Below are 23784 nucleotides of genomic sequence, written 5' to 3' on the forward strand. Positions count from 1 at the left end.
CCATCCCCTCTGCAAAGGATCAAAATTGCGATGACATGTCTTCGGATTATGCTCAGGGATGTTTCCCAGACCGTCGCCTATAGCCAATTGTGCAGATATATATATATATATATATACATGGATATAGATAGATAGAAATTTCTAACTAAACTGAACTCAGCGGCGCGACAGCCCAAAGAGGGCCAAGGCCTACTGTGCCCATCTCAGTTTTCTTGACCTTGGGCTCTGGGGTGCAGGAGCAGATGTTCCGGTCCGGTGGTCAGCCGAACGCGGAATCCCAAGTGTTTATTTCCCAAGCATACTTGGTACTCATTTATCGACCCACTGAAGGGATGAAAGGTTGAGTCAACCTTGCCCGGCCCGAGGATCGAACCAGGGACCTGTAGCACGACAGCGCGAAGCGCTACCGCTCTGCCACCGGGCGTCAGGAATTTCTACTTGTTTATAATCTACTATAAGTTGTTCTTTGATAAGTATTATTAAATTTTATAAATAAACTAAACTAAGTGGCGGGACAGCCCAAACTGCGCCCCCACCCCCCAGTTTAAATCTTCTAAAATGCATATTTCTGTTGCTTAAATTATTAAATTTCAATAATTTTTCCATCCCTATTAAAATATATATTGTCGATATTGTATTAAGTTGATAACTTTCCCTAAGACATGGATGCCCATCTTAACTACAAGCATGCTTCTCAATTTAGAAATGCTTTTGTACTAGCTCTCTTTACATCTACCTGTTATAAAATTATTCATTCTATAATGATAAAAAAGTAATATGAAAAATTATATAAAATATATATTTCTACAAATTTCTTCAAGAATGCAAAAATATATATATATTTGCCGAACTGAAATAAATTTGCAAATTAATTGCTTATGATTTCATTTTTGTTGTCCTCAAACCAGCTGAAGGTTAAAAAGCATTCTTGCAATAGCCCGTTATGGCCACAATTTCGCAACCAACGACATGATCGTGGCAACGAATTCAGCATTGCTCACAAGTCTCTTTTATTTGTCAGATAAGCTAGAATCCATCTATCTGAAACTGGGCGCCACTAGGGATCAACTCTGGTGTCTCTAGTTATTCACAATAGCAGCTCAGAACCTTAATCCCTGAGTCGTCACAGCTCAAGAAAAATTAACAAGAGTATATTTTAATCTGAAAAGAACATATTGACAAGAGTATATTTTAATCTGAAAAGAACATATTGACAAGAGTATATTTTAATTAGAAATTCGATATTTCAATTTCTCTACTGAAAGAAGTAAACATTATTTTTCCCACACTAAGTATTGTGATTTTCAATTTGGCTATCGTAGGATATGAATTTCTATTCAGAAATCTCAAAAAAGCAACTGCAGTCCTGCTATCTCAGAAAGTAGAATAATTTCTTTATTTTTTATACCTATCTAAAATATTGTAATTCGTTTTGTTAATTATTTCGATAACGTAGTTTAATCATTGCATTGAGTCTTTAAATTAACAAAATGCAACCGTTTTTGAACAGTACTCAGAAACTCGAACTACACCGGATTCTTTGTAGCTCCAGAAAATATTTTTCCTGGTGGTAGCAAGGATAATATATTTATACTTCAATCAATTAGAATTAAAAGAATATTCTCCACCATTTAACACATGTAATTTAAGCATATACCTACATATGAAGTCCTATAGACGAATAATTCCTGCGTACATAACCTGGGAAAGCATATAATACGCCTTAGAAAAAACAATAAGCAGCGAAGGTTCGAAAGTTAAAGGCATTGAGCTAGGTTTCTATTTTCAGTAGCTACTTGAAGAAGACCGCTCAGCTCCAGATAAATTGATATCAACTTGTCTGAGAAGTAAAGAAGGATTGGGAGCAAGGCTGAGCAGATTGTTATAATCATGTCATTGGTCACGAAATGTTACAGACTTCATATTCATGATCCTCCTAGTCCACAACAGGGCAGTAGCGAAAATGCTTTTTATGTAAAACAAATCTTTGTGAAGCAACAGAAGTTTCATAAAGCGATGGAAACGCGATCACATAACGAAAATCCAATATTATACTGGAATTGGTATCTTATCAGTTTCAATATCCCGTATGGTGTCGTGCTAAGGAAACTGTGTTTCATAAATTAGATTTTTTTATCGAAAATAAATTTTTTCCAAAGGGTAGGAATCTATTTTTAGCCAGTTGCGTTATTTTTAAGTAAATATTTTGCGTTGATGAAATAATTGCATCACCTTAAAATATGCATATGTGGGTAATGTGTGCAGATTAATTTCACCTGTTAGTGGTATTGCATTATCAATTCATAGTGCTTTAAATAAAACACTGATGTAACTTGAGTTGTGAGCTATTGTTTTACAATCATTTAATCATTTACTGATTTGAAAATAACACCTGCTTTACCGAGCTGATTTACCATATTTTGTCTCTAAGTAAATTATTGGAAGTACACTTATAATTATTCTTTCTGGATAGACTCACCTAATTGCTTTAAAAATGATCTAGTTACGCTTCGGTGCAAACAAAATAAAAACAAGCATGATAAACACTATCACATTCGTGTTTTTTTCTGGCGATGTATATAGGCAATCGAAATGGGCTGCAGGTGGCGTACAGCAGAACTCTCTACCTATGGCATCACTTCGCTTGCTTTCCCTATTAGCGTGTGGAGAGTCATAGAGGAAGGAAGTACGTTAGTTTCTCTCTTGATTTTCATATAGATTAAAATCTTTTAAGTAGGAAAACTATATGGAACTGAAAACTACATTAAACACAGTTCTAAGGAAAAGCATCACGGAAATTTTAAAAAATATTTTTATTAAATAAAAAGGAAAAATATTAAGAAAAGGGAAAATGTAGTACATTCCTATGCAACTGAAAAGGGAAGGAGAGGGAAAGGAGAAGGGCCAAAGGCATGAAACCGGTCACTCCCCAGATGGCGTTGCAATCGTCAATATCTGTGATCGCAGCGTTCGAATAAGCCAAGTGGGGAAAAGACCGGTTCCATGTCTTGACCCTTCTCTTTCCTCTTCTTCTCAATTGTATAGGAATGTACTACAATATTTTTCTCTTTCTTAAAAAATTTCATATCTAATTTTCACATACTTTTTATAATTTCCCCTACGCTTTCTTGTGGAACTATGTTCAAGGTAATTTTCAGTTTCATATAGATTCCTAGCATGAGTTTTAAATCTATTTGAAAATCTAGACAGAAATTAACGTCATTCCTTTTCTTGTGAATCTCCACACGCAAACGGTGAAATCAAGCGAAGTGTTGCCATAGGTAGAGAGAGAGTTCTGCTCTTCGCCACCTGCAGCCCATTTCGATCTCCAATAATGTAACTTTGTATGATGTCCCACACGAACAAACGGACATTAGTCCTAAAAATTTGAGATGAACTCATACGCATTACAAATAAAAGAGATTTCTAAAAACTTATATTAATTACAAATTTGCTCACGTAAATTTTTTTTCTTTCTATTTTACTGACTAGTTTAGAAGCATCAACTTGAAAAACACAGGAATTTCTCCAATCAAAAAATATGAGTGTTTTTACTACATACAGCTTCGCACAAATTTATCTTTAAAGTATAAAATGTTCTTAATAAAAAGTATAAAGTTTATGATAGAAAACATTTAATGTTAACTCTCCTTCTTTTCTTAACACTACAGATCAAAGCAAGCCAGGGCTGCCCCAACGATTTTTTTCCATCGGATTCTAATAGCAAATTTTATGATTATATTTTGCAAATTAATTCTTTTAATTGTGTAAGAAGGCTGAGATTATTTCCGAAGGTTTGGCCCTCCCCTCTTTAAGGAAAACGAAGGAAGTCATTAAGGATGGAAACGAACTTTTAACTATGTGCAATATTTTTCGTCAATTAGAACACGATAAAGTTGGTACTTTATTTACGTCACACTAGAGCGGCACAATGGGCTATTGGCGACGGTCTGGGAGACATCCCTGAAGATGATCCGAAGACATGCCATTGCAATTTTGATCCTCTGCAGAGGGGATGACTCCTCTGCTTTGGCAGCCTAACGACCTGAGGTTGAAGTCGAGCACTTCACGGTAGAATAGTTTAACGAGAACCGACACCTCGCACCCTCGATCCCTATGCAGGCTAATCAAAGTGGTCACACACCCGCTTACTGACCGCAGCTAGTGATGCTTGACTTCGGTGTTCCACTGGGAACCACGTCTTTGCGATCAGTCCACTGCGGGACAGAACACGATAAGGAGAATTAGTTTTTTTCTTTAATTTTAAGACTTGTACAGTACAGAACCCGTTATCCGGAAATCAGAAAACCGGAAAACCGGAACGAAATTCGATAAATTTTCTCTCCATTTTTTAAAAAAAAATTTTCTTTTCCTCATAAGATTTTGGGTTTTTTTTTTTTTAAATATGTTTACCTTACCATCATTTTATAAATAATCATTAGTGTATTGCTTCATCGTTTTTTCTTCTTTCTAAGATTATTTCCAAATACTTTTTTTTTTAGTTGGGTTTAACAATAAAAAAACGGCTTTTTGTAGCGACTCAGAAAACCGGAAAAATCAGTTATCCGGAATAGCGATGGTCCCGATCGTTCCGGATAATCGGCTCCCTACTGTATCAAATAAATTAAAATATTGATACTTTCTCCGACAATTAAGTCTCTCTAAAAATACTTTATTAGTCTACTACGTCTCCGTCTAAGACTATGAAAAATATCTTTTGTCCTAGTCTTAGACTACGTCTGAGGCTATAACAAAATAGCATGTAAAATGGAGAAAAAAATTATAAATTTAATTGGACTCCTCCCATGAAAATTTAGAATACAACGTCAGTGGAATGGCAGCCCAAAACTTTTTTATTACTTACAGTTATAATTTTGCGCTTTGCAGATCTACTTATTTAGATGATTCTGAATCTTTTGGGTATTAAGTTTTGGAGCATTCAACCAAGCCGGAAGTACGTTGTATGACATTCTGTAAATTTATTTTGTTATATTATTTTATATTTGTGCTTTTAAAACTGTGTCTTCAATGAAATTTAATATTATCACAAAGAATTCCTCTCGCAATTTTACATTTATTCTAGCTGCTTCCGGCGACAAGATAAATAAGTAGAATTTCAAGTATTTCGAGATTTAAAATAGTACAGTCAAAAATCAAGACAATACGTAAATATAATAAACTCCTACTGCTCAAGTGAGAGTGGATCTAAATTAACACTCGGTCCATGGCTAAGAGTTCGTGGGTTCGATCCCCACCGGCCGAAGACTCCCTGTGTAGTAAATGATGACTGGTGCTCTTTAAATTTGTCGGGTCACAAAGCCCTCTATGTCCCCATAACAATATGTTCCCATAAAAAAAATGGTAATTATTTCAATAGCGCCTTTGATGATTTATCATCTATCACAACGTATGCTGACATTGAAAAAATGCTAATTACTTCAATAGAGCTTTTGATGATAAATCAAAATGTTATTTTTGTCAAAATCAAATTAGGCACTTATCTACTATTATTAATTTCGCACTCCAATGAATTTCACGTGTAAAAATTTTCTTCACCAACGAACGTTCATTTTTATAAATTTTTTGAAACTAAAAGAATGCATAGATCTAAAACAATGTATAAAAACAATACATTTTAAGGCAAAAAATAAACTTACAAATAATTTAGCTTGATGGCGCAGCTCAAGAAATGTAACTTCAGTTGGACAACCGCTATTTCTTTTTTAAGCCTAGACGAAAGATTTTTGTTGCTTAAAACCACTCTATCGTAATATTCAGACTAAGGTGCCGGTACTTAAGAAGTAAAATTTCATATACTGAAAGGATAAAGTTGCGTAATATTACTCCGTTTAATTTCAGTGAAATAGAAAGAGGAAGAAAATTTATTGAAGTAACTTGGTTAATTTATTTACTTCGTGATCTCAATTATTACGAAAAATGACGACTTAAAAATTCAAACGATTATTTTATTTTAATCTTGAATGAATCTTTAAACAACGCTACAGTTTCATTTGCAAGGAATAAAGCTAAAATTTCTACTCAATTCAAATGAAAATAGAACTTAACAACTATATAGTGTGGTTCTTATGACACAGTTTCAAAATGTGAATAATGTATGATTGTCAAATTACAGATGACTGGAGTAAAATGAGGGATGACTTGTGTAAAATGAGAGATGACTAGAGTAATAACTTTTATAGAACATGTCTTATAAACCGACAAATTTAATTGACATTTGAAAAAAATTGGCTCATTTCTAAAAAAAAACTAAGAATACATTTAAAATTAAAAATAAACACTTGAAAATGATTAATAATATAAAATTTATCAGAAAGCTTTTTGTATAAAGAACGAAAAAAAAAATTTTTCTAAAAAAGTTAAGCTACTCAAGTATTATTTATTAGTTAAATATGTAACTTTCTTTCATAAAAATTAACTGAATGCAGTTGATTTTTCTGAATGAATGAAATGTAATATATTTTGATTTGAATGAATGAATGTAATACACTTTAGAGTAAGTACGAGGAAAATGGATGGTAGCTGAATTCGGTAATATTTTATTTAGTATTTCTGTATTGCTAAGCAAAAATTGCTTGGAATGACATAGTAAAGCCATTGTTCCATGTTTTACTGCTTCGCAATAATACAGAAAATTAAGTAAAATTAAATCACCAAATTATTCTACTAGCATCCAAAAGTTTTCCTTATTCCAAAATTTAAAACATTTAATATTATATAACATCAAGCCCAAATAACTAATATATAGAATCTAATGCAGAGAAAACCAATTGTATTTACCTAATATTAGAAAGTTTTGCAAAATTTTCTGATGTTATCTAATATTTAGTGGTAAAATAAAAAGCGCATTTCATTACTTATCATTATAATAACGAAAATTCTCAACGCTGATAAGATCTTAAACTGATTTTGACAGATGGCAGCACGATTAAACCTACCGCTTAAAAATTTGGAGTTTTTCCAAAAGAATAAAAGCAAGCGATTTTAAACGAGAACATTTTAGAATTTTCAGAATTTTTCTGAAGTAAATTGTTTTACAAAAGATATATTATAAACTATTTACAAAAGATATATATTTTTATTAAATTGACATTTTAATTACATGTTTCATATCTTATCTCGTTCAAACAAAAGTTACATTTTGTGTTATTTTGAATAACGAATAGTATTTTTAATGCACATAATTCGTAATTTTTCAGAAATAATAATTTTAATAATAAAAATAACGTAATATTTTTCCAACAAATTTTAGTTATAATGTTAATAAAATAATTTATAACTTAATACGCATAAAAATTTTGAATAAAAACTGCAGTTTTAACTATTTTTATTTCTTCGCAGTTTTTACTGCTTTTTAGTTTTTTTTTCAGTTTTTACCATTTTTTCTTTAAAATTTAATTATTATTAAAAGGATTTTCACATATATTGAAAATATATTGAGTTGCAAAAGAATATAAATCTGTCAATGAATCTTTAAATATAAATTAAAATGCGATAGAAATGCCCTATTGCTTTCTGTATGGTACAAAGGATAAAATAAAGAGATTAGAGCAATAGAGTATTTTCTTTGGTGTACTACGAATTTTTAAAATATTTTTTTATGAATTCGGCATGATTTTAATTGATATTCCACGACATTCAAAATTAATATACGAATTAAAATTACTCCTAAAACAGTAATAGGTAAAATAATAATAATAATAATAATTCCATAAATTTAATATTTTTCCTACGGTGTTATTGAATTCCATTGAATATTCTTGAAAAACATTCATAGAGCTGATTTAGGGAACATTCATAAAACGATTTTTTTTAAAGAATTTATAAACTGTAAAGAATTTCGGAGCGTATTATTGTTTATTCTCAGTCAACCATCCTTACTGTTTGTATACTCCAAGTTAAGAGCAAATTGATAGATAAATATTTTTTTTAATCTAATGTTGTGAAAATAGTTTTAGAAAATTTTGATTCAAATTTTGAGTTAATTTAATCACTAAATGAATACTTTAAAAACAATGTTACTCGGAAAATAATTATTTCAAACAATATTCATATTAGAATTCTTTTTCTTCGAATCCAACATGCCGAAGACTCCCCTTGTAGTTAGTGGTGACTGATGCGCGTTAAATCTGTCGGGTCACAAAGTTGTCCATTAACAAATCAACACCTCAGGGGGTACTGAATTGGAGATGGATCGTTCTCTGGTTCAGGTAAATTTACAATCTGTGGATGAATGAATGGGTGTATGAATGGTTCCGCCCTATAAACGGGTGTGACGTATGGGTGTTTCAGAAATTAAATTCTTGGCCATAGATGGAGATACAGGCAAACAAGAGAAACCGCACCCCCTCTGCCTTAATGGCCGACGACAGCAATAACAATAATTCTACTTCTTTATGAAAATTTTTCAGTCAAAATTAAAATAAGAAAGCTTTTGAAGTTAACTTATAAACAAAAAGTAAATAAATGAATGAATAATTTTAAAAAAATGAAATCCTAAAAAACAACTCCTCTAGATTGAAAGTCTGGGGCTGTCTGCTGCTATGATAATAAGCGAGAGCACATTTCTAATAGGGGTGAAATGGAGGAAAGAAGGTGTCGATTGGTTTACTCACGACGACCTACGCTAAGATATGATAAAACTATTTACCCCACACCCCTTTTCGAAGTGATCTTACCTCGTAACCATAGTACCCGCCACGAAGCGAGACGGGTGTCTGGAGGAGTTCTCCTGAAAGCCGCACTTTATGTCCAAAATATTAATTTTTTCTAAACAATGCAATTTACCTAATTTTACCTATATTTTATACAGGTAAAAACCTATATTATTATATATAGGTTTATACTGTATAGTTCTATACTCTTTATACCTATATTATTATATTACCTACATTTTTTTTTTATTTATTTAATTGTTTATTATTATTATTATTTTGATAGCTAGAGGAGTGAGAAATATTATTAAGGCTGTTCTTCGAAGGTTCGACGTCGTTAGATGAAATTATGTTTTTTTTGCTAATAATATGCTATTTTTAATAACTGCTGTAAGTTTTCAACTGTTACTTATGACTGTTAGGTCAAGTTTAGCACATCTGAAGACAGCGCTGTCTACGCTTATTTTGAAAATGGCGCAAAATGTCAATATGGAGAAAAGCCACCGTTTTGTGAAAATGAAAAGCATTTATGGTCTGATTTTTTTACATTTAAAACCCTTACTCCAATGGTGCATTACTTGGGCTCATAAAAATTTGCAAAGACTGAGAATAAGGTAGTGATTTTGATAATTAACGTAGCTACGTAGAAAAATGTTGCCAAATTGGCGATTTTTAAAAAAGTTTAATAACTTTTAAAATATTTAAGTAATTTGTCTGTTCTAAAATCCAGATAATTCTTCATGGCAAGATTAAGTATGTAGGTTGGTAGGTACTTTACTAACTTCGCACTAGAGCTGCACGATGGGCTATTGGCGACGGTCTGGGAAAGACATACTATCCCCGTTTTTTGATTCTCTGCAGAAGAGATCTTCTTTTTGAGGCCACTAAGCTCAATTTAGACATAGATCTGAAGGAGAAAGAAATTTTCCCCAGATACCTGTACCCATGGTACTGCTCAGAGACAGACCACAGGACTCTCGATTTCACAGATTTCACGAGCACATCTATCGCATGTACTCGGTGGGTTTTAGCGGAGTCTGGGATCAAACCCCGTCCCTTCCAGACCGAAGTCTGATTTTCTAACCACTAGACTACCACTACACTGCAAATTGAAAAAGAACATCACAAAGATATACCAAGGGCTGGATCCAACCTTTTCGAGTTTAGACTGTTTTCGCCATTCCGCTAAACACTAGCATGGAGGTATCTTGTTTGAATCTAGCTTTGATGCTCGCTGTATCTAAGTGGTGTCCTTTTCTAAGCTATCCGTTCTTTAACTTATCAAGGTTTACTTTGTAATGAGCACATTTGTGTAATAGTAAATAAATAAAAACATTTCCAAATTTACGCCGGATTCCATCCCGCATGAAGGATTTATCTATTTATTTATTGCTACACAAACACATGTGGGCTTGTTGGCTCAATTCGGAGCCTTCCTGTCCCAGCGACATATATGGCAGTACTTTTACTTTCGTTACTTGTACCGCCGGTACAAGTAAAAAGTACGTACTTTTACTTGTACTTCGTTACTTTTTAAACTTAGTACTTTTACTTGTACTTTCGTTACTTTTTTATGGAAAAAGCACAAGTATTTGTAACGGAAATGTCGAATGAAATCGTTACTTTTTTCTAAAACTCGGTAAGCTTTCTAAAAAAAAAAAAAAATGATTCGGTTTTTTTAATTTATAAAATTAATGTGCAATATAAATGCATTCACAGCTCACTTCGCGTTTAAATACCTTGACCTTTTAAAATTGTCATTCCTGAAAGGGAAAAGACGGCTCTTTTGAACTGCGAAAGGTTTCGCGATGTGAAATCGCTGGACGATTTATTGTTTGCTGCAGGTCTGATACTTTGCATCAAATTCAATTGGTTTGAATAAAAAGGTAGGCAGGAAGCTACAAAAAAAAATTTGGAAAGAATTGTCCAAGCTGAGCAACCTGCTAGAACTAATTACGTAACAGAAAAAAACCCAGGGATTTTGAATTATCTAAAGCTGAAAACATCATGCCAATCACCAGCGACAGAAGAATTTATGGCATACATGAGCTCAAATGTCGAAACGGAAAGCATATCAATTTTGAATAGATATCCAAACGTAAAAGAATTATATGTGAAATATAATACTGCAGTACCTTCTAGTGCTCCCGTGGAGTGCTTATTCAGCGTGGCTAAGCACGTTCTGAGAAATTCTCGCAGCAGACTCAGTGACACCACTTTCGAAATGCAATTATTTTGCAAAATGAATAAAAATATTAATTAGCAAGTTATTTTCATTCATTTTCGAGTTTTATGCATTTATTCAATACATTTTAAATAAAAAATGTTGAATTTTGTTATTACGTTTTTCAATTTTCTTTTTGAACTCACTAATAATACATTTTTGTCTTAATACATTCTTTACTAAATACATTTTTACCTAGTACATTTTTTACTAAAATTATGTTTATACCCGACCTTGTCAAAAAACGCCCAGTCAAATCTCGAAGAACTTCAGAACTGTTTGTGCTATTGAAAACTAATATAATTACTATTTTAACTCTCGAAAACTCGAAGGTATTAATTTAGCCGCTGATACTAAAATTCGTTTACAAATTTTAATTATTCCGTTAGGCAGAAATGTTCGGAAAATGATTTTCTCGCATGACTTCAGCATTAGCCATTGTTACAAATAAAACTGTAGACTGTTCTGTTTCAACTTATACTGCACATTCAATTATTTTTTTACTAGCTCAAAGATCACAAAGCTATCTGAAACCCAGTGTTTGCTTTGTTTATGTTTGTGCTTTTAAAACGCGTTTCTATAGAGTAAAACAATTTTAAATCAATGGTAATTTAAATAGATAAAAATAATAAACTAAAAATTAAAATCAATAGATAAAATTTCTTTTTCGTGCAAATCCGTAAAAAGTTTGATATTAAAAGTATATTTGATTTTAAAATTATACTATACGATTATATTATAAAATAATATTATAATATTCTTCCGAATTTAAAAATAAATTAATGTCCATAACTTTCAAAATTAAAAATAATTAAATAAATAACAACAATTTTGCAAAAACATTAAAGAACATAAGAATATTATTCAATAAAATTTTAGGTTACTTTGAATTTTCGATTTCCTAGAAATGTACTTTTAAATCGTTACTTTTTTTGTTTAGTACTTGTACTTTTTACTCGTTACTTTTTAAAACAAGAACTTTTTACTTTTTACTCGTTACTTTTTTTAAAAATACTTGTACTTTTACTCGTTACTTTTTAAAAGTAAAGCTGCCATATATGCCCAGCGATCTCCCCGATCCGCCAAGTGCCCTGTAGCATGGAATAGTAGGTTCGATTCACGCCATAACACTGGATGTGTCCTTGAGATGTCATTCTCTATTTTGTACTATTTGTTCGTCAAATTGACAAAAGGTTATAAGCCCTCTTTGCAATGAGTACAAAAGCTTGTAAATAATATGTATAACGATGAATATATATAGAGAGAGATTCAATTCTGTAGTCTTGTATTCAAGACTACAGAATCACAAACTACAGAATCACGCCATAACACTGGATGTGTCCTTGAGATGTCATTCTCTATTTTGTACTATTTGTTCGTCAAATTGACAAAATGTTATAAGCCCTCTTTGCAATGAGTACAAAAGCTTGTAAATAATATGTATAACGATGAATATATATATAGAGAGAGATTCAATTCTGTAGTCTTGTATTCAATTCTGTAGTATTGTAGACAGCACAAATTAAATATTCTCAATGCAAAGAAGTCTGCTAACCCATAGAATAGTTGCTAGCTTTGTAGATACAAGGTTCAACTTTCGGACAATTAATAACGTCTTCGAGTGCCTTGTGAGATCAATACAAAGAATTGTTTATAATCCCTTGAAGAATTGTAAGATAATCGACCGAGAAATACCACTTAAAAAAGAGACATCTTAGAATAAGTTGAAGGACAGCTAACACAAATTACTGAGTTGCACCAGATAGGTGTCGCAGTGGACTGATCGTTAAGACACGGTCCCCAGCAGATCACCGACGTCAAGCATCACTGGCTGCGGTCAGTGTGCGAGTGGGTTACCACTTGGATCAGTCTGCGTAGGGACCGAGGGTGTGCGGTATGGATTCTCGTTAAACTGTTCTACCGTAAAGTGCTCGACTCCGTGTGCAGGTCGTCGGGCTACCGAAGCGGGGGTGCCACCCCCTCTACAGAGGATCAGAATTGTGATGGCATGTATTCGGATCATCCTCAGGGATGCTTCGCAGAACGTCGCCCAATAGCCCATTGTGCAGCTCTAGTGCGACGTAAATGAACTACAACAACAACAATGCCCCAGAAAGTGAAAATGAAAAATACACCTAAGAATCAATTGAAAGACAACTAAATTAAGAATCTATCGAAAGATACTGAACACTAATTACAATAGAACACCGGAAATAGAAAAGAAATATATCATCGAAACTCTGTTACTTCCAAAATAACAACAGCTTCATTAAAAAGTAATTCACCAATTCATATTGCACAAATAGCTGCTTATAAGCCTTTGTCAAGTTGTAGAAAAGATAGCACTAATTATTGAAAGATATGAATTAGGAGAAGAGACTGGAGTACTTCAGAGAACACACGATAACCTTAAGAAGGCGACAGAAGTAACTAGAGATATCAGAAAGGAAAATAGAGTACTAGTGCTTAATTTTGAAACAAGAATCAAAATATAAAATTATATAGATTGTTGAGATGAATGTCATGCTTATTACTTTTACTCTCCATAGCGTAAGACAGAAGAAAACTAACGTAACGTTTATAATTTTGATAGTTCGAATCTTTAGAGTTGTTACAACTTGCGATTTGAGAAAAACGACCCTAATTGGCTACATGAACACTACTTTCTTCCCCATTTATTTAATTTTCGTGTAAAAATTCAATTTAATGCCATGCAGGTCTGTAAATATGCATATTTGCTTGCACACGCTTAGTTGCATTTATTTTAAATGATAGTTTTAGTAAATGCGTTTAGTAGAAAAAAATAAATATTTTTTTCACCACGACAATTTCTCACTTGAAAATCTCACCTTAATTGGTAAATTAGGAACAAAATTAGGAACAAAAAGTTCTATTACTAACAAGATAGCGCCATCTTTTCAGAATTTTTGTCATTACTTTTAAAGCTAGAGGAGAATGGCCAGGTAGTTTCAAATTAGAACGCAACAAATCGTACATTTTTATCCCCATTCTTTGTTTCTTTAATAAATTATTAATAATTTGATATTATCCATTCATATTACTGATTGATTGATTGATTTGTTCATTTACGTTGCACTAGAGCTGCACAATGGGCTATAGGCGACGGTCTGGGAAACATCCCTGAGGATGATCAGATGACATGCCATCACAATTTTGATCCTCAGCAGAGGGGATGGCACCCCCGCTTTGGTAGCCCGACGACCTGCACGCGAAGTCGAGCACTTTACGATAGAACAGTTTAACGAGGACCAATACCGCGCACCCTCGGTCCCTACTCAGACTGATCCAAGTGGTCACCCACCCGCACACTGACCGCAGCCAGTAATGCTTGACTTCGGTGATCTGCTGGGAACCGTGTCTTAAGATCAGTCCTCTGCGGGACTGATTATGGTTGAGGTCTTTAATTAAATGCGATTTTATTTAAATTGAGATATACTAATGCTTTTTTATGTTAAAGGGGAATGTTCAGTATTCACTTGCTGGCTATTCCGTTCACTGATTGTTTTTTTAAGATGAAAATGCCATTGCCCGGTATTTTCTACACTTGTGTTTCTCCCCAATGGGATATTATAAAAAATAACTTTATTAATAATAACCAAATAAGCGGCTTATTCCAGTATTTCTTTTTAAAAAAATGACACTCTTTTAATTAAAATGTTATTTTTCTTTGATTACCAGCTAAGCATTATTTTATTAAAAGAAAGAAAAATAATTATGCCGTGTTTCTTTTTCCAGGATTTACATTCGCTAAACCAAAGAGTATATTAAGTTATAATCCTTAAACCATTGCAAGTAGGGTGGAAAACAATCAAGCATCTACTTTTAAAATACACTTTAAAACTGATAAAAATCATCATTCAGCATTTCTGAGTTTTGGAAAAAGCTCGAAAATAAAATTCTGTCATTTTATCGCATATTTTGCTTCTAATGACACGATTTTAGTTTGAAAAGAGAGCATCATTAGGGTGAAAGTTCAACTTCGCTCAGAACCTCCCGGATAGACGGCAAACCCATCCAATTGTGAGTTTACTTCCACAATTCAGTCACAGATCTGAGGGCGAAGAAAATTTTCTCCAGATCCCTATACCCATGGTACCGACCACACAGACGTGGACTATACGGGTAAGGGTTTTGCATACCTAGTTACGTGTCCACTTCTGGAGGAAAGGTACCGACCAAAGGACTTTCGATTTCTTATATTTTACGAGCATGTACAGTGAATAAATATACTCGGCGACTTAAGGCGGCCTTGAAGCCCGGTCCTTCCGGACTGAAGTGCAATGCTCTAACCACTAGGCTAACATTACCCCCCACATATTCAAATGCTTGATTTGGACCGGGACTGGTTGGTAGGGCACTGGGCTCATGTCCAAGATTTCGGGGGTTCGATCTTCGCCGGCCGAAGACTCCCCGTGCAGTAAATGGTGACTGGTGCTTGTTAAATCTGTCGAGTCACAAAGTCCTCCATGTTCCCATAAAAAATTATGCCTCTGGGGTTACTGATCCAGGTGTTTCCTTGTCTTCTGGATTGGGTTCAAAAGAGCTACGGAGTTGATCATTGGTAGTCGTAAACACAAAATTGGGTCGGCTGTTCAACGCATTCCATCTATGGCAAATCATATTAAAATAACGATAAACCTATCCCTAGCGACAATATTTAGAAGAAAATAAGCTAATCTGGGATGAATAACCAATCTCATGTAATTCTTGGTTCCTATCACTAAGGAAGAAGGATCTATTATTGTTCAGGCATTTTAGTATGAAAGTTAGTGTAATTTAAATTCCTATCATTACGTATCCAATTTCAATCATTTTCTCTTCTCAGGGATTTTTTTTTTTTGGGAATGGAATTTTATTTAGGGAATTAGCTTTTTCAGAGACGAAAATTTCCTATTATAACATATTTGTACCAATAGAGATCGAAATGGGCTACAAGTGGTGTAGAGTTGAACTTTTTACACTTCGCATGCTTTCACCATTGGCGTGTGGAGAGTCATAGGAGAAGGAAATACGTTAGTTTCTGTCTTGATTTTCAAATAGATTTAAAACTAAGTTAGGGGTCAATATAGAGTTGAAAACTACATGGAACAAAATTCCAAGAGTGTCGTGCAAATTTTAATAAAATATTTGTGACAAATATGAAAAATATTAAGAAAGGGAGAAATATCTTAATACGTTCCTATACAACTCAGAAGAAAGGAAGGGTAAGCTATGGAACCGGCTTTCTTCGCAGATGGCGTATTCGAGAGTTCGCGAATAAAAACACCGAATTTGCATTGAAATATTCCTAGCATATTTTTTTAGATATATCTACTGTAACTCAACGCATCGTATAACCTTTCAAAATTTGAGATTCTTGTGAAATATTTGTGGTAGTGAACTAAGTCATACGTTTTTAAAAATACTAATGGTTAAAAACCTAAACTGCATTTAAAAACATGACTTACTTTTTATGTATAGATTTTAATTATTTATATGCTGCGTTAGAGGATTTTTTAAAATTCTTATTTACTAACAGAATTAACATTAGCTACCAATTAAAAAGAATATTTTATAAAATTACGGATATTTCGTAGTTAGAGAGCGAAAATATTATCTTTTTGTCCCAAACTTTGAGACAACTGTTGTGAGTTATGTTTTAAGGCAAGTGAAAAATAGGCTCTTTTTAATAGTCGCCACAATTGGGCAATGTGCCAGGCTAATTTAAAAAAATACAGCATTTTTTTAAGGATTCTGATAATTTTAGGCTTTTTAGCAGTGAGGCCACATACCTTAAAGCTAATTAGAAAATATTCATTACACAGGCAGTTTGCAGTAAGTCGGAATGTAGCAAAGTTTATTGTAAATATCTTTACTAAATATTTACGCTTAAGCTATCTCATTATAATTCTTTAACACTTTCCCAATTTGTCCAAAAGCATATAATAGATTGCAGTAAGTTAAAAATATCAGCAGTTTAAGAAAAAAGGACACTTCCAACAAACTGGACGCAAAAATTCAATTAGGCAATAACATAAATATCTTCAGTTAAAAAACATATATTCGCGATTTTTTTAAAATTTAACCTCTGAGAGCTAATTCACGGTTAGTACTCAAATAAAGAGGGAAAAATAAAATAGAAGACGCTGCACCAAAATGTCTAAGAAAAAGTTGTGCCTTTACAGTTCTCTTGATTTTTGTTCCTGACAAAATCAGAGATCTATTATATTTTAATTAAAGTGCAAATAAATGACAATTTTTGAACATTGAAGGTATCTTTGACTAGCGTCATTCAATGAACTTTTAAAACTCGGAAAAAACTTAACGTTCATTAAATGACGTAAAAAAAGTTCATTAAATGGAATAAAGTTCATTAAATGAGAAAAAATCTCCATTTCACACAGTCAGCATGATTTCTGTACAATTTTAAGTAACGTTGAAAGTCACAATATTACAACTTTTTTGAAAAGTGTATTCAGACCATTTTAAAAAAGCAACTCGAAATAAAAAGAAACATTTTTTTTAACCATTTATTTATTAGTGTATCAGTACTAAAATTTTAAAATTACTTAAAAGTGTAAAAGACACTATTCAGCAAAACAAAAAAATACTTTATTTAATGCAGTAGTAGTACAATAACAAACATATGAAAGACAATAAAACATACTTCATGAATTGAAATGTTATAAGTTAAAACAAACAAATGAATAAAAATGACTTTTTAGAAAAAAAAGATGTGGCAGAACATATACCACGGCACTTAGAGTTTATCTATAAGTGCATAAAATTTTTCTCAAAAGGATTTAAGTTAAAAAATGTAGAGACAAATTATATTAACAGCTGATTTAACAACAAAACAAGTCATTCCTTCAATAGGAATCAACAGAATTAATAACTTTATTGACTAGTCATGAGAAAGCGAGGCCGGTAATTCAATTCCAGGCCTGTATAAGTTTTTTTCACAAAAGTGATTTAATAAATAAGTATAAATAAATATTTGGGTAAATTGGGTAAAGCCAGGTAAAAGAAAACATTAAAAAACAGTAATTGGTCTCAATGTACAATGGCTAAATTATCAAATTTGTTTTCTATGACGTGCTTATGAAAATACTTTTCCTTCCTATTGTTTGATCAATCAATGATTTTAAAAAGTTTTAAAAAAATCCACTACAAAGCACCTGATATTGGGCAAACAATAATGAGCACCTTACCAACATTCTAGGCTCTGGAAGCCTATTATGTACAGACATCTGCAAAGAAAAACTAAAAAAAAAAAAAAATAAATAAATAAAAAATGTAATTTTTTGTCACATGTGATGGCAGAATTCGAGAGTGTAATACTGTATTTCAAAAAAATGGAATGTACACTAAAACTGTGTAATAAGCTCTTGTACCACTATAAAGATGTATTCAATCAATCACAACACATGCACAATGATTCATATATGCAATTTTAAAATATTAAGCTTCTTTTTACTTTTGTTTTTGTTGTCCAGTATAAATACACACATTTATAGGATATTTAACTACTTTTTTTTTTCATGGAAAACAGGTTTCTCCACAGAAAAACAGATTTTGTTTCAAAAAAGTAGCCAACATGAGAATTAACAGATCTGTATATTCAACACGATTATCAAAAACTGCCAAGGCAAAATACAATTTGTTCCATTCTAAAGCTAAAAAAACTAGAAAAAGAAGAAGCAATTGCATAGTGGAGAAGACCTGGCGTTTGTGACTAAACATCTAAGGGTATATAATTTGTCTACACATACAATACAAACACTACCACTTTTACAAGATATGTTGAATAATGATGTAATACATAGTATGTAAGTAACATTTATATTTTAACACACGAAAAATTTAATAAAAATTAACAAAACAGCATAACCATTAACTTAACACAAAAAATCTGTCAAATTTCAGAACAATAAAAATTGAGCCTGCACAGGCGGCTGACAAAAAAAAATAGCCATCACATGATGCAATTACAAAAGTGGTGGCCAAAAAATACGTAGAAAAAATAGTCTCAGTAGAGTACAAAAATAAGTTCTAACATTGTGCAAGCAATACTAAATTTCCTTTTTACTAACTTGTCAGCCATTGTGCGAAAATTAAAATTTCAGAAAATTAAACTTGCTTCATATGGTACAAAAACTCTGGAAGTTTTTAACAGCGGAACATTTAATGCAACTAGTTGTATTGATCGCAAAAAATCATTTTAATGCACGTGTAAATAAACACTGCATAACAAGTTTAAAAAGGCTATTTTAAAACACCAAAATATGTGATTCCAATGTAACTTCGATTTTTGTTTTTAAATTTTTACAACATACATTACTGTAAAAGACATGTACAAAAATTACTGTCATCAGAAAATACCTCAAACACGGTGTAAAAAAGCACTGACTGGCTACATACTGAAACATTGTGAAAACAAATAGTTACAATGCATACTACTCAACTAGAACACTTTGCAAAAATTGCTAATTCCATTTTATGAAAAACTGAATATATTCACACATATCTTGTGAGTGCAACATTAAGCATATATATATATATAAGACCACTCTAAAATGAGTAAATGGTCAAAAAATCAAGTGGTAAAACAAACAATTAGAACATTAAAAAAATAAGTTATATTAAATACATAGTAATAAAATTTATTACAATTTTTAAGATATAAGTATCAAATTTGAGATCATTTATTTTAAAGAAATAAGCAAATAGTAACAATCATTCCATAATTATTAAAACCAACCTGGCAAACAAAATAAGAAATAAATAAAAATAAAGGAATGAACTAAAATTATTGCAAAACTCATCGAGGTAGAAATATCATTAAAACATCTAATGTGAATGATTGTATTTAACTTAATTGAACAAATAACAAACAATAAATCAACTGCCAACTACACAACCATAAATAATAAAAAAAAAATTTAAGTCTGCTGCCAATATAATAAGCAATTTAATAAATATAAAACAAAAAATAAAAGTGCAAAACTTCACAGAAAGTTAAAATCTCTCCCTCTACAAATATTTTCAGCATTTATTGCTACTATAAAAAGGTGCTCAAACAATGTATCTTTGGTGGAGAAAAGAGTACTCTTTCTCTGGCATACTGGCCAATGTTTAAACAGTATTATAAAGACCAGTGTAAAAATACAAATTTCTATTTTTTTTTCACGTTAAGAGTAACATACGAGTAAACATTGACTTATATATATATATAATATATATATAATATTTATATATATGATTGTATAGTATAGGCAAGACACGTTACAACTAAAAGATACAAATACAAATCATGCCTCACTACAATATCTTCGCTATTAAAAAAGATCAGTTTAATCCATTAACTTGGTCCATCAATTAATCAGTGCGATCATTAAGCTTACAAATTTTAAACAATAAACAAAACTAATTCTTTCAAATTCACAACTGTAACTTGTTTTCATTGCTCATAATTAACTAGTTAAATGCTTAAATATCTGGAATACAACAGACTGAGTACGCCGAGGCAAAAATTTACTAGACTCGGAGATGCAACTATCAGATCTTGATATAACGGTTATGTTTCACACAATATTTAAAAATCTAAGAACGAGAAGTGAATAATAAATAAGTCAACACAAAGTTTAATAAAATTAACAGGGAAATTGGCACCCATGTTAAACATAACTCATAAAAACCTGGAAGTTCATCTAAATAGACAGTACAGGAGAAAAAAAAGCCTGCACAATATTGGAAGAGAACAGACCCGATTCAAGAACCAGGCCACAAAGGCAAAGGTAGATGCTATAGTCCAAAAGCATTTTTATTAAGGCAAAAAATTCAGGCTGGCAGAGTGATCAACAACTGTTTTTCAACAAGTGGCCCCAATCTTCAAAGAGATCACAGGAAATGTTTCATTTTTGGCTTGACCATTTATCATTAAAAAGTTATTTCATTTTCAATAAATAAATATTAAAACATCCTTATATTTAACATAGCAAAAAATTTATCGGAACAAGCAATGGAAGTATCAATAGTAGCTGCTGGTTATATGACTAAGGCCAATAATACCATTTGATAACTGCAAAAAATATTCATTTTAAAGTAACTATGTAATCTCATATCCAACGTAACATCTGTAAAGTTAGAGGACACTTTAAAATTTTTTAGTTATAGGGTTCTAAGTGCTCCCCTTCTCTAACAAGTGACATCTGCCTTTACAGTGACAAGCTTAGGGAAGGGGTCTCTTGTAACTTCAGCTAAAATTCAAAAGAGGAGAGTTATTTCAACAGTTTAGACAGAAAGGATCAACTTTCATTAATATTTCGGACAATCCAAGGTTTTCACTAAACTATGTAATTATTTCAAGTGGAATACAGTAATATAGATAAATATTGGTATACAATTCAACTTAGCGTGAAATACTGAAAATGCTTATTCAAACATCAACCCTGCCACATTCATATATCTTCCAATAGCTTCCTTTTATTTTGCAGTTTCATTTCGCAACAGCTGCCAAAGTTCCAAAAGGCAATAACTGAGTAACATTTTAAATACAACAACGTGATTTGTTCCGTTAAATACCAAGGCCAGGGATTTGCATATAACGATAGATATACAAGCGATAGTCTTTACTTGCAAGAACGACAGAACCATCGTCCATGAGCGCAACATCAAAGCACTGAGCATGCTTTACTTTGCTCTCTGACGCATTCACTAACTGTCCATCTTGAGTGAATATTGTTATGTTGAAGTTGTTATGATTGTCTGCTACTAAAATTTCGCCATTTTGGTTAATACAAACACCAATAGGATAATTTGTTAAGCCTTCTCCTCCGATTTGACGAAGAAATACACCATCGTAATTGAAAACTTTTACACAATGTGCCCGATTATCGCTGATGAAGATTTCTTGTTTATCATTAACTACCACTCCATTAGGAAATTCCAGATGTTTAGAACATCCAAACTTCTGTAAAACATTGCCAAGTTGATCAAATATTATTACTCGCATAACTTTGCACTCAACTACAATTATACGTCCTTTAATATCAACTGTTACCCCACGTGGATGTTGAAGAATATTAGCTCCAAATTTTCTAACGAACTGTCCATATTGGTTATAGATCTGTATTTGGTGCGTAGGGCTCCTTTCAGTGACTATGATATCACCAGAAGTTTTAACCACAGCCACTCTGTTGGGATAAAGAAGTTGCCCATCACGCTTACCACATTCTCCAAATTGAAATTTAAAGCGTCCTTCTTTATCAAAGATTTGGATTCTGTGATTGTTGGTGTCAGCAACTATGATATCATTCTGTGCATTAACAGCAACACCACTTGGCTCTGTGAATTGACCCTCCATTACCCCGAATTCACCAAATTTACAGTGGTAGATCATTTTCTGTCTTTTTATTTGGGATTTCAGGGGATACATACTAGCAGAAATGAATTTTGAAGTAAAGTCTATAACAGGATCAACATTCAAATGAAACGAGTCACTAGAGCCGTTTTGAAAGATATCTGTTGGTCCACTTGACCATTTTTCATAAGGACTAATGTCACTCAAGCTAGTATTAAATGGTCCGAGGCTATTTGCAGAGCCAAATCTTTTGGATATAATGTTAGATTCATACGCATGTCCATTTTGGTAAGAGCGATCCGAATTGACTACACCATTTGGTCGTGCTATTGGTTGTGGTTTAGTTGCAGGAGCGCCCTCAGAGCTATGCCGAATATATCCAAAAGTGTTTCTGACACCAACTTGGATGGCTTGGTAATTGGACAGGAACTCAAGATCAATAGACTGCATATTTACATCAGGATTGTAAGAGATTACGCAATGTAGCTTTGAATCAAGAAGTTGCTTGAAAACCAAGATCTCTGTGGTGCTAGAAAACTTCATGATGCGATCGACAAAACTGGATATATGATTAACATTATCGACCATTTCTTGCACTTTATTATCTATCAAGCTTAATGAAACCATTTTAGTGTTGTAGAGGTCTTCAAGTTCTTTCATGAGCTCTTCTTTGCGTTCTTCCAATACAGAGCAGTAAAAATTAAACGTATCATTGATTTCAGCCTGAGCTTTATGATATTGCATTTGAAGGCGAGAAGACAGATGATCAACTGATTTGGCAGCATTTCTTAAATCATTAGTTTTGGCTTTGCTTTGATCAACAAGCTCTGCAATCTGTTCGACTTGCCTTGCACCAATGTCTGATATGTGTTCATAATCATGAAGTCCTTTTGGATGATCAGTAGTTGTGCATTCCTTGCATATCGGTATATTGCAAGTTCTGCAAAAGAATCTTAATGTTTCAGTCTTGTGACGTGGACAACAAAGGAGCTTATCAGTCTTAAAATCGTCTTTGCTCGATTGCTCTTTAAGATTTACAACATGATGACCTTCGAAACAGTGCATATATTGATGAGCCATGACACAGTTTCCACACAAGTAATTAGCACAATCGAAACAGCGGGCAACAGCGTGGGTGTCTTTAGTCTTGCAGCCCGTGCAAGATAATGGTGATCCTTCTAAAGTAGATGTCTCTAAAACGTTGCTGATTGCGTAATCGGATGGAAAACCGGATACTCCTTGAGACGGTAGAGAACAATCTTGCTCACATTTGGGACATGTTAATTTCTCATGATTTTCTTGGACCTTTTCAAGACAAGGCTGGCAAAATGTGTGCAAGCACGGCAAAACTTTTGGAACAGTGAAAGTTTCGTGACAAAGACTACACTCAGTTCCTAAACTTTCAGGCTGTGTTTGATCTCCAAATGAACTAAGTTGTGGAGAGCCAAATAATGAGGAATCTGGCAAAGAAGGAGTAGGTGATGCCATTATGAGAAGTGCCTCAAATTATGGAAGAGCCAACCTGA

General features: G+C 32.7%; 1 protein-coding gene across 5 annotated transcripts in view; it reads right to left on the minus strand.

Annotated features, from left to right (window-relative positions):
• Positions 1-20655: 20655 nt before the first annotated feature.
• LOC107438139 (protein brain tumor) overlaps positions 20656-23784 on the minus strand; it is a 57868-nt gene continuing 54739 nt past the window's right edge. For all 5 annotated transcript variants that reach the window (XM_016050342.2, XM_016050346.2, XM_043045857.2 and 2 more), the window contains exon 2: positions 20656-23780. In XM_016050342.2, coding sequence (XP_015905828.1) covers positions 21473-23746 — 2274 coding nt within the window. In that variant the 5' untranslated portion in view covers positions 23747-23780 and the 3' untranslated portion in view covers positions 20656-21472. The remainder of the gene's footprint in view (positions 23781-23784) is intronic.

This window comes from Parasteatoda tepidariorum, chromosome X2 (assembly GCF_043381705.1).
Source record: "Parasteatoda tepidariorum isolate YZ-2023 chromosome X2, CAS_Ptep_4.0, whole genome shotgun sequence".
NCBI lineage: Eukaryota > Metazoa > Arthropoda > Arachnida > Araneae > Theridiidae > Parasteatoda > Parasteatoda tepidariorum.